Source organism: Nerophis ophidion, linkage group LG07 (genome assembly GCF_033978795.1).
Source record: "Nerophis ophidion isolate RoL-2023_Sa linkage group LG07, RoL_Noph_v1.0, whole genome shotgun sequence".
Taxonomy (NCBI): domain Eukaryota; kingdom Metazoa; phylum Chordata; class Actinopteri; order Syngnathiformes; family Syngnathidae; genus Nerophis; species Nerophis ophidion.
Window position 1 is genome coordinate 41,725,277 of NC_084617.1, and position 24,998 is coordinate 41,750,274.

Here is a 24,998-nt window from a genome sequence, read left to right on the forward strand (position 1 = left end):
TTGACACCGAAGCATATTTGATACTATACATCCTCAATAAGGTCACTTATGGGTGAATTTGAGCCTATCCAAGCTTACTTCGGGTGTGAGGCAGGGCACACCATCAACTGGTCGCCAGTCAATCGAAGGGCCAGAAAAACAATCATTGGCACATATGGACTATTTAGAGTCGCCATTTAGTCTAACTTGGTGTTTGGGAGGAAGTTCAAATACCTGAAGAAAATCAATGCAAGATGCAAACTCCATACAGTGATGCTCCAATTGAGATTTGAACCCAGATCTATTTATTGTGCAGCAGACACAATGTCTACTATTATGGACATGCTTGGACAATTTCAACAAACTGCGAAGTTATCTAGACGGTCATTCTTTATATTGGGTCTTCTTTTACAAGTATCCCAGTTCATTTCGACAGAAGTGGCTAAACAAAGGGACGGTGAAGCACAGACAAGTGAACTGCAAACAAAAGAAACACAAAAAATACATAATCAGATTATATTAAAACAATCCATTGAGGATATTACCACAGCTGAACACTTCTGCGTAGACTGAAATTGTTTCTTAGTAAATAAATTGAATCAATTATGAATAAATTACTGTTAATCTAATATCTCTTATTACCTACTTCAGGAGGTTATGCATTCATTGAGGTGTGTCTTCCGGTTAGTTAGTTAGTTAGTTAGTTAGTTAGTTAGTTAGTTAGTTAGTTAGTTAGCAATATAAAAAAAAAAGTTATGATAAAATGTTCAGCAAATGTCTCAAATGGGAAAAGGAACATGCAATTTACAAGACCCAAAACAAGTGAATTTGGCACGTTGTGTAATTCGTAAATAAAAACAGAATACAATGATTTGCAAATCCTTTTCAACTTATATTCAAAGTGGATCCGGCGACGATTCTGGGTGTTGTTGATTAATGGCTTTTACTTTGCATAGTAGAGTTTTAACTTACACTTACAGATGTAGTGATGAACTGTAGTTACTGACAGGTTTTTTTTTAAGTGTTCCTGAGCCCATGTGGTGATATCCTTTACATGCTGATGTCGGTTTTGGGTGCACTTTCGTCTGAGGCATTCAATGTTACGTGCAGAGATTTCTCCAGATTCTCTGAACCTTTTGATGATAATATGGACTGTAGATGGTGAAATTCTTAAATTCTTTGCAATAGCTCGTTGAGAAATATTGTTCTGAAACTGTTCGACAATTTGCTCATGCATTTGTTCACAAAGTGGTGACCCTCACCCCATCCTTGTTTGCGAATGACTGAGCGTTCCATAGAAGCTGCTTTTATACCCAATCATGGCACCCACCTGTTCGCAAATAGCCTGTTCACCTGTGAGATGTTTTAAATAAGTGTTTGATGGGCATTCCTCAACTTTCTCTGTCTTTTTTGCCACTTGTGCAGGCTTTTTTAAAACATGTTACAGGCATGATATTCCAAATGAGCTAATATTAGATTAGATTAGATTAGATTAGATTAGATAGTACTTTATTTATTCCGTCAGGAGAGTTCCTTCAGAAAAATTACAATTTTCAGCACAATCCCATTCAAGATCAGACAAACATTAAAGGGAGACAGAACAGGATCGCTGACGGGTCTGCCGGCTTCCAGCGCCCCCTTACAAAAAAGATGACATACAGGTAAACAAGAGGGGGGGGGGGGAAGAATAGAAGATTAAAATAAAATTTAAAAAATCGGTCTTAGCCCGGGCCCTGGAGTGGGGGTGCAGACTGAGGCCAAGGGAAAAAAACAACAACTCATAGCCATAGTACACATCCCTCTTACATGTGTGTAAGAGGGAAACATCAAATATTTGCACACAAAATTTTTTTTCCAGTTTGAACGTTAAGTATCTTGTCTTTGCAGTCTATTCAATTTAATATAGGTTGAAAAGGATATGCAAATCATTATGTTCTGTTTTCATTTATGATTTACACAACTTGCCAACTTCACTGGTTTTGGGGTTTGTATAAATCCTATAGACTTTTGAGAAAATGTTTTTTATGTAATCTTCCCGAGAGGGACAAGTGGTAGAAAATGAATGGATGGAAGGATGATGTTTACTTTGCTAAACTGCAGTTCTCTCTGTGTGTATGCTAGCGGCCCGCCCCCACCCACAGAGACAAGGAGAGTGGATAACTGACGAGAGGGTTCACTTTGTTTATTTGTTTCCGCTATAGAACGACAAACCCTGTTTCCATATAAGTTGGGAAATTGTGTTAGATGTAAATATCAACGGAATACAATGATTTACAAATCCTTTTCAATCCATATTCAATTGAATGTACTATAAAGAAAACATATTTGATGTTCAAACTAATAAACTTTATTTATTTTTTTTCAAATAATAATTAACTTTAGAATTTCATGGCTGCAACACGTGCCAAAGTAGTTGGGAAAGGGCATGTTCACCACTGTGTTTCATCACCCTTTCTTTTAACAACACTCAATAGACGTTTGGGAAGTGAGGAAACTAATTGTTGAAGCTTTGAAAGTGGAATTCTTTCCCATTCTTGTTTTATGTAGAGCTTCAGTCATTCAACAGTCCGGGGTCTCCGCTGTTGTAGTTTACCCTTCATAATGCGCCACACATTTTCGATGGGAGACAGGTCTGGACTGCAGGCGGGCCAGGAAAGTACCCGCACTCTTTTTTTATGAAGCCACGCTGTTGTAACAGGTGTTGAATGTGGCTTGGCATTGTCTTGCTGAAATAAGCAGGGGCGTCCATGAAAAAGACGGCGCTTAGATGGCAGCATATGTTGTTCCAAAACTTGTATGTACCTTTCAGCATTAATGGTGCCTTCACAGATGTGTAAGTTACCCATGCCTTTGGCACTAATGCACCCCCATACCATCACAGATACTGGCTTTTGAACTTTGCGCCGATAACAGTCTGGATGGTTCGCTTCCCCTTTGGTCCGGATGACATGATGTCAAATATTTCCAAAAACAATTTGAAATGTGGACTCGTCAGACCACAGCACACTTTTCCACTTTGCATCAGTCCATCTTAGATGATCTCGGGCCCAGAGAAGCCGGCGGCGTTTGTGGATGTTGTTGATAAATGGCTTTCGCTTTGCATAGTAGAGCTTTAACTTGCCCTTACAGATGTAGCGACGAACTGTATTTAGTGACAGTGTTCCTGAGCCCATGTGGTGAAATCCTCTGGAGATTGATGTTGGTTTTTGATACAGTGCCGTCTGAGGGATCGAAGGTCACGGTCATTCAATGTTGGTTTCCGGCCATACCGCTTACGTGGAGTGATTTCTGCAAATTTTCTGAACGTTTTGATGATATTATGGACCGTAGATGTTGAAATCCCTGAATCTCTTGCCATTGCACTTTGAGAAACGTTGTTCTTAAACTGTTTGACTATTTGCTCACGCAGTTGTGGACAAAGGGGTTGTTAAGTGTTGTACTGTTGTACGCCCTTACTCATTGTGTCCGTTAGAGGGCAGTGTTTACCTCTGTGTTACCTGACACCTATGTTTCCTGTTCCGGGGTCATGAGTTCAATCTGTGTGTCTTGCGTCAGCACATTTACGATGCTGCCGATACAATAAATATATCTACAAGACCAAAGACAAAGTGTGTCTCATGAGAGTTTGACTACATCTCCACCGCAACGCACGATGCTCATCAGGTTATGGGCCCAGTAACGCAAGTCTAGAGCAACAACAAGGTAACAGAAGTAAGAAGAACTGTTAGCCAGGAGAAGCTACTAGGCGAGCTCGGATAAAGATGGCGCCGAGAAACCCCGCGAAAATTGAGGACTCTACAAGCCACAGCCTGAGCAACATTTTGGAGATAGCAAACTATAAAAAGAATACAAGTGAAAATGGCCGGAGCAGGAATGCTACAACTGCAGATTGTCTTCGATGGAACAGAAAATAAGTATGATTTATGGGAAACAAGATTCCTCAGCCGTTTACACATCATGAAGCTAAAAGACACCATTTTGAGAGAGCCCACTGGCGAGGCTGCCATAGCGGCAGATCCAGCGAAGAATGCCAATTGTTATGCTCAACTAGTGAACGCACTAGATGATAAGAGCCTATCATTGATAAGACATGACGCCGCCGATGATGGAAGGAAAGCCTTGAAATTATTAAGAGTACATTATTCTGGAAAGAGCAAGCCCAGGATTCTAAACCTGTACACTTCATTGACCACCATAAAAATGGAAGGTAATGAGACTGTGACTGATGATAAGGGCTGAGAATATAATTTCAGCTCTTCATGATGCAGGAGAGAACATGAGTGACGGGCTGCTTGTGGCCACCATTTTGAATGGACTGCCAGACTCATTCAGACCACTTGCTGTCCACGTTACACAAAATGAGGACAACGTGATATTCAAAGACTTCAAGAGAAGACTGAGGGTTTATGAAGAGTCTGAGAAGATGAGGACAACCGGACCTGCAGACAGTGTGATGAAGACTAACACAAAGCAAAGCAAACAAGGCACACACTGGAAGGAAGGGGAAGCCACTCTGACATGTTACAAATGTGGAGAAAAAGGACATATCAGAAACAGGTGTACCAAGAAAGTGTGGTGCAGTCATTGCAAGAGTAACACACACGCAGAGTCTCTATGCAGGAAAAAGGGAAAAGACGGAGCCAGAAAAGTTGCAGAAGAAAAGGAGGACATCAACCAAGAGGATCAATGTTTCATGGCCAAGCATGCAACAGACGAGAGGCCATCTGTCAATGTCAAGAAGAAAGGGATAATGATGGACGCCGGCGCGACATCCCATATTGTGAACGACATCGCCAAGTTCAAGAGCTTTGACAACACATTTCAGCCCGACACCCATTCTATCGAGCTGGCGGATGGGACCAAGTGCAGTGGGATGGCGCAACGCAGAGGGACGGCGCTGATCTATCTACTAGACAATGAAGGACGCCAACAAAGAGCGCAGCTGCAAGATGCATTGTATATACCAACCTACCCACACGACATCTTCTCAGTGGCAAGGGCAACAAACGGTGGGGCGACAGTGACATTCAAGAAGGGAGATAGCCACATGATCACCAAGAAAGGGGACAGGTTTGACATCTATGAGAGTGGTAATCTATTTTATTTACCAACTGTTCAGAAAAATGTGGATAAATGCAATATGTGCCACGACATGCAAACCTGGCATGAGATATTGGGTCACTGCAATTATGAGGATGTACAAAAATTAATGGGGGTGGTAAGAGGTATGAAAATCAGAGGGAGTGCGGGCAGGCCAACACAGCTGTGTGAAATATGTGCAAAGGGTAAATTCACACAGACAAGAAATAAAGAACCAGACAGAAAGGCTACAGAGCACCTACAACTGGTACATACAGATTTAGCCGGTCCTATGAGAACCCAAAGCTTAGAAGGTCACAAATATGCACAATCCTTTACGGATGACTATTCAGGTGCTATGACTTTATATTTTCTCAAATGCAAAAGTGATGCAGTACACGCTACAGAAAGGTTCTTAGCAGACTTTGTCCCTTTTGGGGAAGTTAAATGTCTACGTTCGGATAATGGTACTGAATTTACGAGCAAGGAATTCAGAGCATTGCTAACCAAAAATAAGATTAAGCACGAGACATCTGCACCCTATTCGCCGCACCAAAATGGCACGGCAGAGAGAAGTTGGAGAACCCTCTATGAGATGGGCAGGTGTATGCTTTTTGACAGTGAACTACCAGACAAAATGTGGAATTATGCTGTACAGACAGTTGCCTATGTGCGAAATAGATGTTACAGTAAACGCACAAAGAAAACACCTTATGAGATGCTCACAGGCAAGAGGCCAGACATGTCCAAACTTCAAAAATTTGGAACGGTGTGTTTTGCATACACGCAGGAGAAAGGGAAGTTAGATCCTAGATGTGAGCAGGGTCGTTTTATCGGGTACGACAAGAACAGCCCAGCTTATCTTGTGTATTATCCAGACATAGAAACGGTCCAAAAACACAGGCTAGTGAAATTTACAAACAAGACAGTCAACGAAAAAGAAACACAAACACATGGGCCACACACTGAGTATCAGGACAGAGAGGTAAACCCCAGGTTCCTTGACAGTGAGGAAAATAATGATGAAAAAATGGGAAACGCATCGGGTCAAAGTGTTAAAGAGGATGTTTCTATTACAGAGATTGAAGGTGAACAGTCTAGCGCTGGGGGTCGGGAAAGAAAGAACCCACCTAGAGTTAGGAGAAGGCCTGTGCGCCTACAGGAATATGACATGGAAGACACAGCAGACATGCTGGTAACTAGTGTAGACTCGTGTTATAGAGCAGTTTGCGACATACCACAAAATTACCAGGATGCCATACGATCAACCAGGTCACAGCAATGGATAAATGCAATGAATGACGAAATGCAGTCACTAAAAGAGAATGATACATTCAAAATCACTCAGTTACCACCAGGCAAAAAGGCAGGGGGGGTAGATGGGTGTATACACTCAAGAGTAATACAGATGGGTCAGATAAGTGTAAAGCAAGATTTGTTGCAAAAGGTTATAGCCAGAAACAAGGCATCGATTATGAGGAAACATTCTCGCCTACTGCTGACATGACAACAGTCAGAGTAATCATGCAAAAAGCAGTGCAGGAAGATCTAGTTTTACATCAAATGGATGTGAAAACCGCATACCTACACGCACCAATTGACTGTGAGATTTATCTCGAACAAACTGAAGGTTATGAGAAAAAGTCAAAAACAGGAGAGAAGCTAGTATGCAAATTAGAGAAGTCCTTATATGGTCTCAAGCAGTCAGGTCGAAACTGGAATTCTCTGTTGCATGCATATCTCACTGAAAACGGTTTTGATCAAAATCTTGCTGATAACTGCCAATACACAAGGGAAACAGAAAATGAAAAAGTGATTTTGATTGTGTGGGTTGATGATCTGATAATTGCTGCTAACAATGAGGAGGTTGTGAAAAATGTCAAAGTGATTCTCACTGAGAGATTTAAAATGAAAGACCTGGGGAAGTTAAACAATTTTCTAGGGATTGATTTTAAACAGTCAGAGGACCAAGTCACAACACAAGTATGTAAACAAAATCCTCTCCAGATTTGGGATGCAAGATTGTAAGGCCAGAGAGACCCCATGCGAGTCAAAACTCGAGTACACAGAAAATGCTGTAAAAATGGAAGAACCAAAGATCTATCGAGAGGCAGTGGGAAGTTTGATCTATTTGGCTACTTGCACTAGACCAGATTTAAGTTATGTGGTCAGTAAACTTTCCCAGCATTTTGCTGAGCCAAGTGAGGAACATTGGAACACTGTAAAGCATGTTTTCAGGTATCTTAAAGGTACAACAGACCGTGGGTTATGTTTTAAAAGGGATGACACAGGTGAACTTGGTCTAATAGTCCACAGCGATGCTGACTGGGCATCTGAGGTCACAGACAGACGTAGCACCACAGGGTACTGTGCCAGTTTAAGTGAGAAAAGTGCACTAATTTCATGGAAAAGTCAAAAGCAACCAACTGTTGCACTGTCTACCTGCGAGGCAGAATACATGGCCTTAGCGTCAGCCATACAGGAGTGTATGTATTTACAACAGTTACTCAAGGGTATTTATAAGTGTCAGTATGCACAAACCAAGGTTTACGATGACAACCAGGGAGCTATAGCACTAGCTAGAAATCCAGTAAACCGACAAAGGTGCAAACATATTGATATAAAATATAATTTCATTCGTGAAACTGTGAACAGTGGGAGAATATGTTTGGATTATTGTTCTACTGACAACATGATGCTGACTTGATGACAAAACCAGCCACTAAGCTAAAACTGAAGAAGTTTGCTAAGTATTTTTTTGGCACTTAGAGTGCAAGAAAAGCATATTGCGTGCCAAAATGTGTTGTTGTTGTTTTATTTTCTATGAAAATTAATGTACCACAATAAGCTAAGAGCGAGTGGGGGTGTTAAGTGTTGTACTGTCGTACGCCCTTACTCATTGTGTCCGTTAGAGGACAGTGTTTACCTCTGTGTTACCTGACACCTATGTTTCCTGTTCCGGGGTCATGAGTTCAATCTGTGTGTCTAGCGGCAGCACATTTACGATGCTGCCGATACAATAAATATATCTATAAGACCAAAGGCAAAGTGTGTCTCATGAGAGTTTGACTACATCTCCACCGCAACGCACGATGCTCATCAGGGGTGTACCTCGCCCCATCCTTTCTTGTGAAAGACTGAGCATTTTTTGGGAAACTGTTTTTACACCCAATCATGGCACCCATCTGTTCCCAATTAGCCTGCACACCTGTGGGATGTTCCAAATAAGTGTTTGATGAGCATTCCTCAACTTCATCAGTATTTATTGCCACCTTTCCCAACTTCTTTGTCACGTGTTGCTGGCATCAAATTCTAAAGTTAATGATTGTTTGCAAAAAAAAATGTTTATCATTTTGAACATCAAATATGTTGTCTTGTAGCATATTCAACTGAATATGGGTTGAAAATGATTTGCAAATCATAATTTTCCGTTTATATTTACATCTAACACAATTTTTCCAACTCATATGGAAACATGGTTTGTAGGTCCTGACAACGATGCAGCCGATCAAAAATGTATGGACAGATCTGGATTACATTCAAAAGAAGTGTCAGGAATAGGATGAGGAACAAGTAATTAGATTTTGGGGTGATCCAGATTACTCTCTGGATTAAGGGATTTTTAAAAAGCATTCTTCACTATTGGGAGGTCTGCCCTCTACAAGTGCTTTGCTAGTTAATAATGAAATAATTTTATCTTTGGAACATGCTCAGGGCCAATGAAAATGTTGCTGAGAGCAGAAAATAGCCCTAGACCCTCACTATGTACGTCCATTTTCTCACATTCACTTTACCTAAATTTAAACCTACATTTGCTCTTCTGTTTACAACCTTGCTGTCTTTAATTGGTTTTAAAAATGCACACACACTAAAAATAAAGTTGACTTTCACTTTTACCTTTATATTGTAACTCTTAGTTGTGAAAAACAACCTGAAATTTGCTTTACCTGTATGATAAACACCGTTACAACGCCTGCCCCCGTGCTACGGTAGTTTCCTGCAAACCAGTCCCTGAGTTTATAGAGACAACCCTAAAAAAAGACAAAAACATGAATTCCTTGACACCAAGAGATTAATGTATTACTAAGGCCTGTTCTTGTTTACACAGTAAAGTGTGGATTGAGTCAAAGATCTGGAGCACACAAAACAACAACAACATTCTTTAACACACTAATACCTGAGTGAGAGTATTAAAAAAAACAACTTTGAGTGCAGTCAGTGTTGGCTTACAGGCGTGAAGTGTCAGTGCTTTTTTTTCTATAGGCTATGTGTCATTCGACTGACTGGCAACAAGTCCAATGGGGACGTCTGCATTTTATTCAAAGTTAGCAGGATAGTTTTACTGTGAACAAGAACGCATAAGCGGTACAAAATGAATGGAGGGATGGTTAACCTCTTGCCAGTTGCCATGAAGGGTTGAGGTGCAAGGATCCCGACTACAACAGGAAATGGGTGCGTTACCCAGCCAATCTGCCTCCCCATGAACTCCACAACACCTAAACTGAACAGAGAAAAAAAACAAAGATTTTAGGAAAGGGAACTGCTATGTTTTAACATTTTTAAGGGGAACTACTCTATTTTTTTGGAATTTTGCCTATCATTCACAATTTTTATGAGAGACAAGAACGCACATAATTTTTTTTATTACGAGTTTAAAGATTCAAAAAAAACGCTTGGAAGATGGGAGTCACCGTTGTAGCCTTCAAAGATTTCAAAGACAACTTCAAAACCCACCATCGATGTTATGTAGTAAACACACTGCGAGTCTATGTCGTAACAGACACGTTCATAACAATATATAACATGTTCAATATTTACCTTATTTTGATCCTTTTAATCTGACTTCTTCCTCGCATTGATTTCTGTTTCCAGAGCAACACACGTCCGACTTCTAGCAACAACTGTGTGTTTCTACTGCCGGATACAAAACGCTTGTGTGTGTTCTAATCTTGGCAGACTTGGTTAAAAACAAGACAACCTTTTTGGGAAAAATGAGCATTCACAACATTATTTTTTTCAAGCTGAATTAACAAAGGATTAACTACCGCTTCTAGAAGTGATCGTGAAGATGAGTGGGACGTTGGAGCAGACTGTGTCATGATCTGTTGCTGGGATCATGTTTTGTTTAGTTAAAGACTCCCTTAGTTCTGTTTCAGCACCCCTGGGTGTGTGTTTTCTTGTTTGCCATGGGTGCTGATTATATTCACCTGCCTCTGGTTAGTGTTCAGAATGCTCACCTGCTCCCAGGCACTAATCATATTTCTTTATCTATTTATTCCTGCTTTTTGCCACACTCAGTCTGGCTATCTTGTTTGCTCCATGCAACAAGTTACATGTGTTTACTGTTTGATTCCTGAATTAAGCTTTGCCATTTGTTTGCTCGTTTCCAATGCTAAGCTTTCCCCTTCGCTTTTCCATAGCTACCTGTGCTATCGGCACGGTGTCCTGTGTTTTGGATTTTGCCTGATTTATGAACAATAAATCATTGTCTTACCTGCGCACTGCCTCCAGAGTTCCATCTGCATCTTGGGGAAACGATCCGTGCTATAATATGGGACCCCGCCATAACAGGAGACAGCAAGGCTGAGTGTTGCGAAAAGCAGGAATAAATAGCTCTCTGGTGAGCGTCCCGAACACTAGTCAGAGGCAGGTGAAAATAATCAGCACCAATGGCAACCAAGAAAAAACAAACCAGGGGTGCTAACACAGAACTAAGGGGGTCTTTAACCAGTGACGTGCTGTCAGGGGAGGCAAGTGAGGCAGTGCCTCACCTGCCTCCAGGTGGCTTAACCAGGAGATGTTCCAAAACGAAGTAATAAAAAAAAAATAATAATACTATTTCTCTTTTGGTTTATGCTTTCTATGTGATTTTGGTGTGGTTCCTGTATATTTTGATCATTTTCATGGTCAAAATTGCGGAAAATCCAAGTTTCCTGATCAAAACCATGCAGCAGATGAGAAGTGAGGCAGACACAGGCGGTGCCTCCACGGCTACACACAATGGGTATTGGGCGTGCGTGCGAGGGGGTGCATGCTTGTTGCCACGTGGAAAAGGCAGGTCTTGAGGCACCAAGTACCTCTGCCTCAAGGTAGGGGGCGATATATGGTCAACTTCCAGTTCAATGCCTCAGCAGTACGCTGACTCACCACACTGGGAGAAGTGGGGGCGCTCAAGCTAGCAGACACAGGTCTCTCCAGCGGAAGCCAGTATTTTTTTATTTTCTTTTTTTTTTAACTGTATAGCAAACGTGGCATTTTTATTAGTGTAAGCCAGCGTTTATGGGCGTTTTTTGTGACATGCAAAAATATTGTTTAATTTCTTGGAATGAATTTGAATTAAATGAATGTTTCTGCCAATATGGAGGATTATATACTGTATCCAAGATTAAATACTTCTCTAAACTGGACTTTAAGACAAAATTAATGCGATCATACAAAGTACGTTTTCATGGAGGATAGCAATTGCTGCTTCAGATAAAAATACAGAAAGGTAATATACACTCACAATACTTGATTCATTTTGTTAAAAGCAAATGGGACCAAAAAGTATTTAATAACAACTTTATCAAATAGTTTTTGGACCCATTTATCATATCATAATATCATTAAGATAATGTTTTTATGAAAGCGAATTACTCCCTTTTTTTTTTCCTGTAACTCTAATGTGCAACCTAAATCAACAATGACTAGAGCTGCACATATGAATTTATGTAGAACAAAAAGTATGTATGCCTCACCTAGTGTTTAGTTCACCGCACGTCACTGTCCTTAACTAAACAAAATATGATCCGGGCAACATCCACGGCCAGCTGGAACAAACACACAACTGTCCATCGAGTGAATCACACTTAATATTGGTCATGATACACACAGCACATCATGCATGTATCTAGCTGTGTACAAACAAACATTAAATGTGTCAGGCTTGTCACTGACAGTTTGGTTAATTTTTGTTTTTTTCTCTGTGTTTTTTTTATTTCCTATCAGCACTCTTATTATAGTTCCTTTTCCTGCAATTCTCCCTGAGTGCTTGTTTCCCTCACCTGTACCTGATTGCCAGTTTGGCACACCTGTTTTCAATTGCCAATCAGGATCCAATTTATACCTGCCTCTCCCTTCAGTCAGTGCTGGAGTATTACTAGCTGTATGCTGCGGACTGTGAGCTGTTCCTGTATGCTGAGTGCTTTAGACTGTTTGCTGTCTCCTGTTCTCCTTGGTTCCTGGTTTCCTGTTTTCTTGTTCCTGTTTGCTGGTTTCTGGTTCGCGTTTTCCCTGCATTTTTTAGACATTAAAATGTTTCCTGCACCGAGCCTGCCATTTCTGCATCTTAGGGTTCATCACCACCACTTCTTGACAGAATACTCCAGCCAAATACGAACCCCGCAGACATTTTTATGGCGGAGAGGCTTAACAGGATACTGGCGCTGATGGCCGAATGGAGGAGAACTTTTGCCTACTTTAAAGCTCCCTCCCACCCATCCCTGTCGTCTGTGGGCTTCTTTGGGGACGTCTTGGATCCGTCCTTTGAGGGAGGGCTATGAGTAGCTGTGTAGCTGGGGAGGCACAGCTACTTCTAACTCCAGTGGATCTGCCGCAGTTGCCGCCATCCACCCCGGTGGGCCTACAGATGGCATCATCAACCCCAGTGAGCCCTCCCACGCCCGCTGACGTGCTGCCTGCTCCTCAGGCTCCGCCCACGCCGGCAGACATCCTGCCTGCTCCTCAGGCTCCGCCCATGCGGGCAGACGTGTTGCCTGATCCTCAGGCTCCGCCCACGCCGGCAGACGTGCTGCCTGCTCCTTAGGCTCCGCCCATGCCGTCAGACGAGTCGCCTGATCCTCTGGCTCCGCCCATGACCCAGACGACATCGTCTTCCTCGTCGCTGGCTCCACCCACGCAGAGGACATTGTCTTCCTCGTCGTTGGTTCCGCCCACGCCAACGACATCAGCTTCCTCGTCTCTGGCGAACTGTCCTACGGCGTCGCCAGCTTCCTCGTCTCTGGCTTCGACCACGCCAACGACATCAGCTTCCTCATTTCTGGCGGACCGTCCGACCGCATCGCCAGCTTCCTCGTCTCTGGCGGGCCGCCCCACGGCACTGCCAGCTTCTTCGTCTCTGACGGGCCGTCCCACGGCTTTGCCAGCGTCTCCAGCTGGCCTGACGCACAGGCGGCCATCAGTCTTCCTGTTTCCTGGTTCCTGGGTGCTGTCTGAAGTTTGCCTGTTTCCTGGTTTCTGGTTTGTATTTTCCCTGAATTTTTTGGACATTAAAATCATGGTTTCCTGCCATTTCTGCATCGTGGCAAAATGTGGGCTAATACTCTACAAATACTGCAACATGATTGTTTATGTTTTTCAGTTAGTACAGATTAGTGTCTTATCGCATTGTGTTGTGCATTACAAACTCCAACTTGTTTCGTGCTGATGTAGAGGCTAGATTATGTCCTACCTTAATTAGGTTTTACGGCTAATACCGAAGCACGTCAATGTGTTAGTACACTAGAATAAGAGTTCCTCAGTGTTTGCTCTTACAATAACAATGTGGCTGCAGTTTGGTTATCATACAGGTTATTGTAGTTAATGTAGCATTGGGGATGTTTTTTTTCATTAATTTTAAAAGTGATTTAGAGGTAGAATTGATTGCTCCCATTATCTGCATTCTCTTCTTGTCTCTCATGATTGCAAACAATAGTGAAGTGAATTAATTAATTAATATTATGTTTTGCATATGGTGAATGTTTATATTCATTTTGGAGAAATCAAACCACCAGTAGGTAGGCAATGGTAGACATTTCAGTTAGGGCACATGATAACATAGGGTCCTTTAGTGTTGACATTAGTGTGCGGATTTGATTAGTTCTCGCGGAAAAAAAGGCAATAAGATTGGACCTCGGTATGCAAAGGTGATGGCCAAATCCGTCAAAAGAGACTACGTGTTTAGCTTAATGTCAACATCTAAGTTACGACCAGCATCTGTTGTTTTTCCGTCACTTACACACAAACATCCACTTTATGATCAGGATGCGCTATCCTGACCCAGCACCCACACACAGACAGGAGGTAGAAATATAAAAGCTTTTGGTTTGGATTCTCCAAGTTAGGAGTGCCTCATTTTTGACCTGACCTCTTCCAGGAACTGCAGTCCTGTATAATGACGCTCACTTGTAATAAAGCAACTTTTGGTTCAGTAAAGCATCTCTGACGTCTCTTTTGATCCAGCCACACTGCCATGTCACCCTTCTGTCTGGACAAGGGTGACAAGCCCAGAAATACACATCAGTAGCAAAAATTCTAAATAAGTGCAGTTCCCCTTGAACATCAGAATGGTCGCATGGGATATTTGTTTTGTACATGGCTAACAAGTTACATTAAGGAGCATCAGAAGATTGCATTTGCACAGTATGACAATTCACAATATGAGTAATAATAAAGTTTAAACAATAGGAGTTATGATAAGAGTATATGAAATACGGATAAAGACAATAATGACGAACGTGTACAGAATACAGGACAAACACTGCAGTAATAAATTTGTATCTAAGTGAGAGGATGAACAGTATTTACCAGGTGCTGGACAGAATCAAAATCATCTTTAATGATCTGGTTTTCCTCTGGACCGGATTGTTTGTAGACCTGCAAACTTTGCATTAGGTCGCTCTCAAAGTATGTGTCAATCTGCAATGTAGACAGGAAACTATTGTCAACAATAACACAGTATAGACACATTGCTACTTAATACTTTTCAAATGTTTTTGTAGTGAGACAACATTTTCGGTATATTAGATGGCATTTTCATCCCGGCATGTTTTGACTGTCATCTGCAGTCTTCAGAAGGGTCACCTGACCACTGTGAGATGTTGCCTGTTTCTATATGTGTGGCCAACCAAGCAACCTTTGCCTATAAGAACAGCTGATAGGCAACACGTCACAATGATCAGGTGACCCTTCTGAAGAAGACTGCTGATGACAGTCGAAACATGTCAGGTAAAAATTCCATCTAATTTACCGAAAATATTGTCTGACTACAAGAAGATTTCAAATGTACCATATTTTACGGACCATAGGACGCACCGGATTATAAGGCGTAATGCAGATGAGCGGATTGAGTCAGGTCTATTTTCGTACAAAAACCGCACCAGATTATGGGGCGCATTAAAGGGGTCATATACTGCATATATATATATATATATATATATATATATATATGTATATATATATATATATATATATATATATATATATATATATATGTATATATATATATATATATATCTATATATACATGTATATATATATATATATATATATATATATATATATATACATGTCTATATATGTATATATATATATATATATACATGTCTATATATGTATATATATATATATATATATATATATAGACATGTATATATATATATATATATATATATATATATATGTATATATATATATATATATATATATCCATCCAGTATATATATATATACAGTATATATATATATACAGTATATATATATGTATATATATATATATATATATATATATACATACATACATACATACATACATACATACATTTACTACCACTTAATCCCTTTGCGGTCATGGGGGGCGCTGGTGCCTATCTCAGCTACAATCGGGCGGAAAGCGTTGTACACCCTGGACAAGTCGCCACCTCAGCGCAGGGCCATATATATATTATATATATATATATATCTTCTACATTCAAAACACTTTCTTGTGGTCTCCATAACATGTAACAGTGGTTATTTGGTCAAAATGTTGCACAGATTATATTTTACAGATCATTTTCAAGCCGCTTTTTGAAAAATTGTTCGACTGGAACTCTCTAATTACTAAAATTCCTTGGGTGAATAATGTAAACTCACTACATCAGTATGTTTTAGCGCTTTCATGGCAGATATAAGTAAGAACTTTACACTACTTTATATTAGAAATGACAACAGCAGAGGATGAATGTCCCATATCAAGAAAATACGGCACAGTCTACAAAGGCGGACGCGACCAATTTTTCAGGATTTATGCAGATCCCAAATACAGAGCAGCAGGAACCAGAAGGTAAGAAAAGTGGCTTTTGCATAGTATTGCGAAACAAAAACGACAGATAGTATGTCTTACCTTATACAATTATCATTTGTTAAAGCACAGTACAATCCATCAAGCGGTGCAGCTTCATAACTTACCAAAGTTGTACTGAAACATTTTGATAGATTTTGAGCGCCGTGTGTAATGTTCTATATTTTCAATGGAACATATAACATTTTGTTTTTGTTTACTTGAGTCATATTGCGGTCTACACGAATCTCTTATGTGTGACTGCCATCTACTGGTCACACTGAACAGTAAGCACAACCAAAAGAATTCCGTTCAATAGGCGAAAAGGGTTTTAAATGAAAATGAAAATGAAAGGATTTTAAGTGCGTCTTATGATCTGAAAAATACGGTATATGAATGATGACATAATGATCTATTGCCACAAAAGAAAAATAGTAAATGCGCTGTGATCTGTAAACGGGTATACTGTGCCGACAATCAGGCTGTTTGCACAGGCATAATTTCAAAAACTATAGTACCACTCTGCTGTAGACCAGGAACACACAGGCCATGGCCAGCTCCACCAACATCAGAATGAAGAGCAGGATAAAAAACTGCAATTGGGGAACAATCACATTTAAATGTTTTAAAATGTTTATGAATTATTTCCTAAAGGGGCCCTATCCTTCTCATTTCAAGAGCTTTTCAAATGGTAATGGATCCAGTGAGACACTTACATAGGTTTATTTTAATAAGTTGTATACTGAGCAAATACAGAGAAACGCTGCGTTCTTCTCTTCTTGGACTAAACACTTAAATTCAGCAGCCTTTTGTACTCTGCTAGAATTGGTCAGGGGTTTAAGGTTTGCCCCAACTCCCAAACTCTGCCACCACTGCATAGAAACGCGCCCTCTCAATATTTTTGATGAATAATTTCAGAATCTCTCATCGGACTGTACTTTCTTTCTTTCTTTTCCCACTCCACATGTGGAGTGGGAAGAGCAAATAGCAACGACCTACTGTGGTTCTTTCTTGCTTCTTCAAAAAACATTGCTGCTTTAAGGGTGCGACAGCACAGTCGATAAAAACAATGAAATGTATGATTTATTGATTCTTGTTTTGTTTTTTTTGTTTTTTGCTGGAATATCCGAGAGCGCTCCCAGCATGCCTTGCAGTACTTGCTTTACGACATTTTGACATGAAGCTATACCTAATAAATCATACTTTGGATATAGCATTATTTAGTGTAATTTGTGTACTCAGTTGAAAGAGTCCTTCGATGCCCATTTACATGTTGGCACTGCTTGGACTCATACGCATGCGGAGGTGCCGATCGGGCATGACTTCCAGCGCTGTACGCTATAGCATAATGAAGCTTTTACATAGTTTTCCTTCGGAAGCCCATGACATGTAATACAATTCTTACATCCGAAAAAAAAAATTCTGACTATAAGAAAAAGTGATAAACGGTAACCTACTGAGTACCGGTTACTGCTTCCTACAGTTGTGACATCAGAAATTCACAGGATGTCATGGAAATTTTGTGAAGTGTTTGTACCCGATTGACGCCATTTAGAAATGGTATGTGTAAGAATTTACCCTGGGATAACTTATTATGAAAATACATTAACTTCATGATATGAAAGCTTCATGTTATGCACTGTACATTGAACACGTTAAACAGTCTGAAAAGTTAGAAATGTTGTATAGGGCCCCACTAAAGTAATTTTAGCATGTCTACAAAGACATTGGGAGACAATTAATTATTTTTTTTACTGGCATAACTGTTTTTACAAACATCTTCAGCTGAATGCTGATTGTTCATCCCCACAAAGCACGGACATGGACATTTTAGTTACAAATATTTAGCACTTCAAGTGATTTCAAAAATGTATTACTGTAATTTATACTCACGCTGATAAGCATGCAGCGGTTCTCTTTAATGGCTCCCAGCACACCCAAATAACACACACAGGTGACAATGGTACCAGTGACCACCAGGGTGTTAGCCGGGTAGATAGACCAGAAGGTTGTGATGAGAGAGGCGAACCTGGAATGCATTCCTTGGAAAATGCCAAAGGCGACCACAAACGCGCCACAGAGCTCCAGTACAGACACAAAACGGCATGTTATTTGGTCACAGCATGGCTTTGAATTTAACTCATGGATTGGACAAAATTGTGGATATAAATTAGTGCTGTCAAAGGATTAATCACACTTTTACGTTTTGATTAATCGTTCGCAGTAAAAGTACTTGAGTGCAAAATTTTAAATTAACATTAAGAAAAGCCCCGGTATTTTGACACAGACACAATATTTTTGGAAGAATGACATGTAGAATTTTTTGTTTTATGTTTTAATTGAATGCATGCCATTTTGTTGTTCAAAACTTGCTAACAGTTTTAAATGACATCTTATGTACTTTACAGTAAATTTGTGTGTATTTTGGAGTGTAATTTGTCACCAGTCGGAGTCTGGTCACTCATCTTTGCACTGACGTATGCATTGACCAGAGGCCTCATGTATTAAGCCTGCCTACGCATATAAACCTGGCGTACACACTTTTTCACGGCAGAGTTTGAGCGGTATCAAGAGTGAAATGAGCGTGGAAATGTGCGGTGCCTGCGAGGCCACCTTGATGCATGGGTTTTCCTGAGCTGAAGCCCAGAAGCCCCACCCAGTTTAGGAGAGTCCCATATTGATGTCGGAACACAATGATTGGGGTTCATAGCTGTCAACCACATCTGCATACACCAGTTGACAGGAGATATTTTCATGAAAAACATAATTTTAAAAATTGATGATATTGTTGCCATTTTGCTGTCAAAGTGTTAAATAAAAGCAGGATTTTTATTTTTATTTTTTTTTTTATTAAATCAATCCAACAAAATTATACACAATAATACCTTGACAATACAACCGCAATTCCAATACTAAACAGCAACATTCAGAATAGCAGTCACAGAACAAATGGGTCACATTTTTGTGTTAATTTATTTATTTTATTTTGTGGTTTGAATTAGTTTTTGGAGCTGTCATTCCACATTTTTCAATATTCACCTTAGTCAGTAAGGGGCAGTAGAGCGTTTCTTCCTAATTGAATGTTATCACCTGCAGACCGGAAGTGTCTTGTCAATGTCCCACTGGGTGTGAGTTTTCCTACCGAGGATGTCGTGGTGGTTTGTGCAGCCCTTTGAGACACTAGTGATTTAGGGCTATATAAGTAAACATTGATTGATTGATTGATTGATTCTAATGAGAGCGGCCAGTCTGTGAACACCTGAAACGCTCTATGTGCTTTTTTCTCCTGTTTAACAGGTTAGTTCTGGTGAATCAACTCACTGAATGATATCTATATGGTCATTATAATTTTAAGTACACGTTCTGATGGTGGAGCCTAATTCTAAAGTGTTTGCAAGGTGTAGTTAGTGTTTGTGAATGAATCCAGTGCTGTGCACAGTAATCCATACAAAATGGCGACATGATTGCGCAATGTTTGTATAGGAACTTCTGATACTAATTCAGACTCCTAAATTAGAGCTCCAGTTTTCTTATTGATTTTGTAATATATTTTGTATAATTTGTGTGTTCTGAAAAAGGTTTTACATGCTACTTTATTGTGTTTGGACATGGTTACATTAGTTAAGCTCTCAGGAATGGTCAATGAACATTTCAAGTACAGTAACTTAAAGCTGCTATTATAAGAAGAATAAAATGAAGAAAAGTAAAGTGCTTAAATGAATGTTGCTAAAAAGTGCATTAAGTTAAAGGTGAATATTCCTGAGAAAGACAAGACAGTGAAATAAGGTCTGATTGGGCACTATATTATATGTTTTGGAGTGATGATGTGGATATGTGAAAATATATGGGAAAAAGACATACAGTATTGTTATGGTAATTATAACTCCAGTGATACAGTAACAGTTTAATGATAGTTTGAGTGTTCTGATGAAATTAGAGGTGAAGATAAAGTAAAATACATTGACATGATAATACAAAGTGACAAAAGATATGGGAAATGAAGCGATTTGTGGATCTGTAATTTCTGTTAATAATTTCTGATGAGAGCGGCCAGTCTGTGAACAACTGAAACGTTCTATGTGCTTTGTCCTCCTGTTTAACAGGACGTTATTATCTGACTGCTTGTCCTGGCTACCTGGGACCTGCAACATATATATATATATATATATATATATATATATATATATATATATATATATATATATATATATATATATATATATATATATATATATATATATATATATATATATATATATTCATCCATCCATTTTCCACCGATTTTCCCGTTCGGGGTCGCGGGGGTGCTGGAGCCTATCTCAGCTGCATTCGGGCGAAAGGCGGGGTAAACCCCGGCCAAGTCGCAGACACAATTCCCTTTTTCATTAATGCATTTAATGCTTCATATTCATAACATTGATTATTCATCTTGGCGATCATTTTGCCACCTATAGCTATCACAATGTGTTCCTGTGACTCCAGCACAGCTTCGTGGCCAGTCAGGGTTTGCGGCACATGGTGGAGAAATAGTCTGACTTCGTTACAAGGTGCTTTTTGTAGTGGAGGTTGTGACCCCAAAAATCAGGAGGCGGCAGGCCGCATGCAAGTAAAAAAATAGTTCAATGGCCAAATGTTCAAAGCAGAGTGCGGAAAAGTCAGGCACATAAAAAAAAAAGACACAAGGAAAACTTTGCATCACAAAAGGGGCAAGCTGGATTGGCAAGCAAAAAAAAACAAAGCACAATCCAAATTGAAAAAAAGTATAAAAGCCAATACACCATGTGCAGTCCTCCAACATACCATAAAACACCAAATTTATGTAATGATCCCACAATCAACTACTGAGGGAGATTGGGTTAAATAGCATACTGTTCATTGACTTTGGGTGAGAAAAATTAACACCAACAACCCACAGGTGAGGAGTGAAGTGCTCAGAAGCAGAGTAAAGCTACTGTAAAATAATATAGCCAACATTAGGAAGTGGAACAAAAATAAGACCGCAAAACAGGAAGTTAACGCAAAAAACACTAGAAAGACACCCATAAATTAAAAGAACTTGATAAAACAGATCGTAATAGATTTTGTGTCATGTGGCTGCTACCTAAAGTAGCCCTCTTGTGTCGCAATAATAAATTCAGTAATCAAACAAGAGTCAATTTTTTTTATTTATTTAAATGGTAACACCCGAATAACTATCCTTTGACATCTGAGCATGTTTGAATTTTAAAGATTGCAAAAAATATTACATAATTTTTACATTGAACTGTACTCTGTCTGTGAGCAGGCTAATATGAACACATTTTATAGTGAGTTATAAATAAATGATTAATGGGTTGTACTTGTATAGCGCTTTTTTACCTTCAAGGTACTCAAAGCGCTTTGACACTACTTCCACATTTACCCATTCAAACACACATTCACACACTGATGGAGGGAGCTGCCATGCAAGGCGCTAACCAGCACCCATCAGGAGCAAGGGTGAATTAGAGTCTTGCTCAGGACACAACGAATGTGACGAGGTTGGTACTAGGTGGGGCTTGAACCAGGGACCCTCGGGTTGCGCACGGCCACTCTTCCACTGCTCCACGCCGTCAGTTAAACAAATTATTTTTATATTTTAGATAGTCAGAAACACCCACCGCTTCTAAAGTTTTACAAATCATTGCAGCGACTATCTTTTTACACTGGGTGCAGGACTACTTTACCTCCGGTCCCATTGCCTGCATAGGCCATGCACATAGATTTTTTCTTGCGTATGCCATTTCCTGAATTTGAAAGTACACCCATTTTTAGTGTGAAATCCACACAAAACTTGATTGATTGAAACTTTTATTAGTAGATTGCACAGTTCAGTACATATTCCGTACAATTGACCGCTAAATGGCGCAGTGGAAGAGTGGCCGTGCGCAACCCAAGGGTCCCTGGTTCAATCCCCACCTAGTACCAACCTCGTCACGTTCGTTGTGTCCTGACCAAGACACTTCACCCTTGCTCCTGATGGGTGCGGGTTAGCGCCTTGCATGGCAGCTCCCTCCATCAGTGTGTGAATGGGTAAATGTGGAAGTAGTGTCAAAGCGCTTTGAGTACCTTGAAGGTAGAAAAGCGCTATACAAGTACAACCCATTTATTAATTTATTTAAATGGTAACACCCGAATAAGTTTTTCAACTTGTTTGTCTGTCCACGTTAATCAATTCATGGTACAAATATGTACTATCAGCATAATACAGTCATCACACAAGTTAATCATCATAATATATACAGTGATTTATTTACATCATTTACAATCCGGGGGGTGGGATGAGGAGCTTTGGTTGACACCAGTACTTCAGTCATCAACAATTGCATCAAGTAGGTCTTACTTAGTAGGATATGTACAGCAAGCAGAGAACATAGTGAGTTCAGATAGCATAAGAACAAGTATATACATTAGAAATACATTTGATTGTTTACATTAGGTTATTTACAATCCGGGGAGATGGGATGTGAATGGAGGAGGGTATTAGTAAAGGGTTGAAGTAGCCTGCATGAGGCCTCTGATCACAAACCGTAAAGCAACATGCTCTGCTTTTCATGAGAACATTGTGGTTAAGGGAACTTGCACAGACAAAATAAATTAAATCATGAATCTACGTTTATACATGATTAATTGGATAATGTTTTATGATTAATCGCATAAGTTAATGCAGAGGTGTCAAAGTTGTTTTCACTGAGGGCCACATCGCAGTTATGTTTGGCCCCAGAGGGCCGCTTCTAACAGTGAATACTATTATTACACATTTTTTAAATACATTTTAATAGTAGATTTTCAAAAAACTAAAATGTGAAAAAATATCGTAATTTGCAATCATTTCACCTCAAAATTTAGTGTATATTACTGTAAATGGAAAAACAGTGCTGTAAAAACCACAGTAAATTTCACAATTTTACCCATGAAATCTATTGCTACTTTTACATTACACAAGTTGATGGATAATTTGCTTTCAAATCATTACTATTTAAAAAAAAATGTGAATGTTTGATAATATATTTTTACATAGACAATATTTAAGTTAACATAATTTGTGATTACATGGAGTACATATATTTTTTTTTCTCCCAAAATAAAAATAAATAATACATTTAGTGCGAAAAGTTACAGTCCTTTATTGATACATTTTATTAACAGGCTTTCGTGGGCCAAATAAAATGAAGTGGCTGGCCACACCTGGCCCGTGGGCCTTGAGTTTGACATCAGTGAGTTAAAGCGTTACCTTTGACAGCCCTAATAAAAAATATTACCAGGATCAATTTATAAACTTAAGCACTTACCCAACACAGTAAGTTGAGAACTATCATCAGAGTTTTTAGGCAGTTTACACAGGAGCGATCCATGCTTCCTGAAGAACAAAGGCGTTGCTTTTTGGCGCTTTAATGTTTACATTACAATAGTGTTTGATATGGTGACACTGAGGTGTTTTCACTATGGGCACTTGTGACCTATCAAGGCTCCAAGTAAACATTTCAAACCAAGTTTTTTGAACATGTTTTTTTCAGCTTACTAGATGAGGTTTGATCATTTATTTTTGTAAATTAGCTTGTTTTTAGCCACTATTTATTATTGTTAAATATTGATTTACCTATTTATGTATTTATTTTAATGCCCCAAGTCCCACCCTCATTTTTGCATCGCCAATCTATCTTTTGTTACGAACTCTCTATTCTTTTCTCTCCCTGTGAGAAAATGGTAATTTCTAAACAAAGTGATCAAACTATCTGCATGCATGCCAAAGCCATTGGAATAAGTGTACTTACAAATTGACGTATTAAACCGCTTCACATTCAAATATTAATTACAACTTTGAATTTCAAGAAAGCTTCAAAAGTTGAATGCTGTTACCTTAACCTGTATTTTATTTATGTGTTCTACGGTATGCTCTTACCTAAACAGATTCATAAAATACAGTCAAATCTGGGTAATAACTCTCCATCAAACTTACCTTAACCTTCCTGCTTCCAGCAGTGTCAAATATCAGATATAGGATAGTGAGCAGTATTTTCATGTCCTGAACATTCCCTGGTGCTGACTAAGACTGATAGGGAAAAGGGGAAATACGGTAGGGAGGAGGGGGTGGGGTCTCTGTCAACACAGGCAGTGTACACCAATAGTCTGAATTTAAGGAGACTATCCCCATTTTTTTCCATTAAGGGTGATTTTAAACATTTGATCATTAAAATTGTACTGGAATGCGGGTGGAATATTACAGTGACACTGTTCTTACGAAATATATTAAATTAATAAATGTACAACAATCTACAGAAATATCATTGTGACATATACAGTGGAGAAAATAAATATTTAATCTCCTGTGGATTTTTTACATTTAATATTTTGGTGTTATTGTTCTGTCATCCTGTAATGTGATGGTAACAGAATATTCTATACATCTAATTTTGAAACATAAATGACACTTTGATATGTTTTAGGTGTTTGATTTTTTTATTAATGTTTAGACAGAGATGACCAGAACAGAAAAACAGCAATACACTTTTTTTTTCAAAAAGAGAAAAATTAAATCAAATCAAATAAAGCTAAAATAGAAATAACAATACTTATACATAGAAGAGAAAGAACAAACATCCACCCCAAAAAGGAACACAAAAAAAACAAAAAACAAAAAAACTAAACCTTGCTTAGACTGTCACTTACACAGTAATGACATAAAACATAAATATACTGTACGTAGACCTTCAGTATGTAAACCAACCAGAATACTGTTAAAAAAATAAAAATCACTGTTGTACCTTTGTTGATGGTTGGTCAAAAAAGGTCAGAAAACACCTCCACACCCGATAAAACTTCCTTTCAGAACCCCTCATCATAAG

The 24,998-nt window shown here is 39.3% G+C and overlaps 2 protein-coding genes across 4 annotated transcripts in view; one reads left to right on the forward strand and one right to left on the reverse strand.

The window, feature by feature from the left end:
* Positions 1–13,294, forward strand: part of LOC133556345 (uncharacterized) — a 33,892-nt gene extending 20,598 nt beyond the window's left edge. Inside the window, exon 3 of the mRNA XM_061906173.1 lies at positions 12,390–13,294. The gene's annotated coding sequence lies outside the window, so the exon portion shown is untranslated. The remainder of the gene's footprint in view (positions 1–12,389) is intronic.
* On the reverse strand, positions 262–24,266 carry LOC133556346 (leukocyte surface antigen CD53-like). 3 transcript variants are annotated; one of them, XM_061906176.1, is made up of 8 exons: positions 24,113–24,265; positions 23,445–23,512; positions 18,028–18,216; positions 16,653–16,727; positions 14,623–14,733; positions 9,452–9,559; positions 9,006–9,089; positions 262–456 (listed from the first exon to the last, which is right to left on the reverse strand). In XM_061906176.1, the coding sequence occupies exons 2-8, from the start codon at positions 23,505–23,507 to the stop codon at positions 388–390; spliced, it is 699 nt and encodes a 232-aa protein (XP_061762160.1). In that variant the 5' UTR covers positions 23,508–23,512; positions 24,113–24,265; the 3' UTR covers positions 262–387. The 3 variants fall into 3 exon arrangements, with proteins under 3 accessions (XP_061762160.1, XP_061762159.1, XP_061762162.1); XM_061906175.1 differs by lacking the exon at positions 262–456 and adding an exon at positions 1,472–1,617 and having other exon boundaries at positions 24,113–24,266; XM_061906178.1 differs by lacking the exons at positions 262–456; positions 16,653–16,727 and adding an exon at positions 1,472–1,617 and having other exon boundaries at positions 24,113–24,266.
* Positions 24,267–24,998: the final 732 nt, after the last annotated feature.

Coding starts and splice junctions, on each gene's coding strand:
- LOC133556346 (XM_061906175.1), bottom strand. CDS start 23,507: ATGGATCGCTCCTGTGTAAACTGCCTAAAAACTCTGATGATAGTTCTC. Junction 16,728..18,027: donor ACCGCTGCATGCTTATCAGC/GTGAGTATAAAT, acceptor CCCCAATTGCAG/TTTTTTATCCTGCTCTTCAT. Junction 14,734..16,652: donor TCCTGGTCTACAGCAGAGTG/GTACTATAGTTT, acceptor TCTACATTGCAG/ATTGACACATACTTTGAGAG.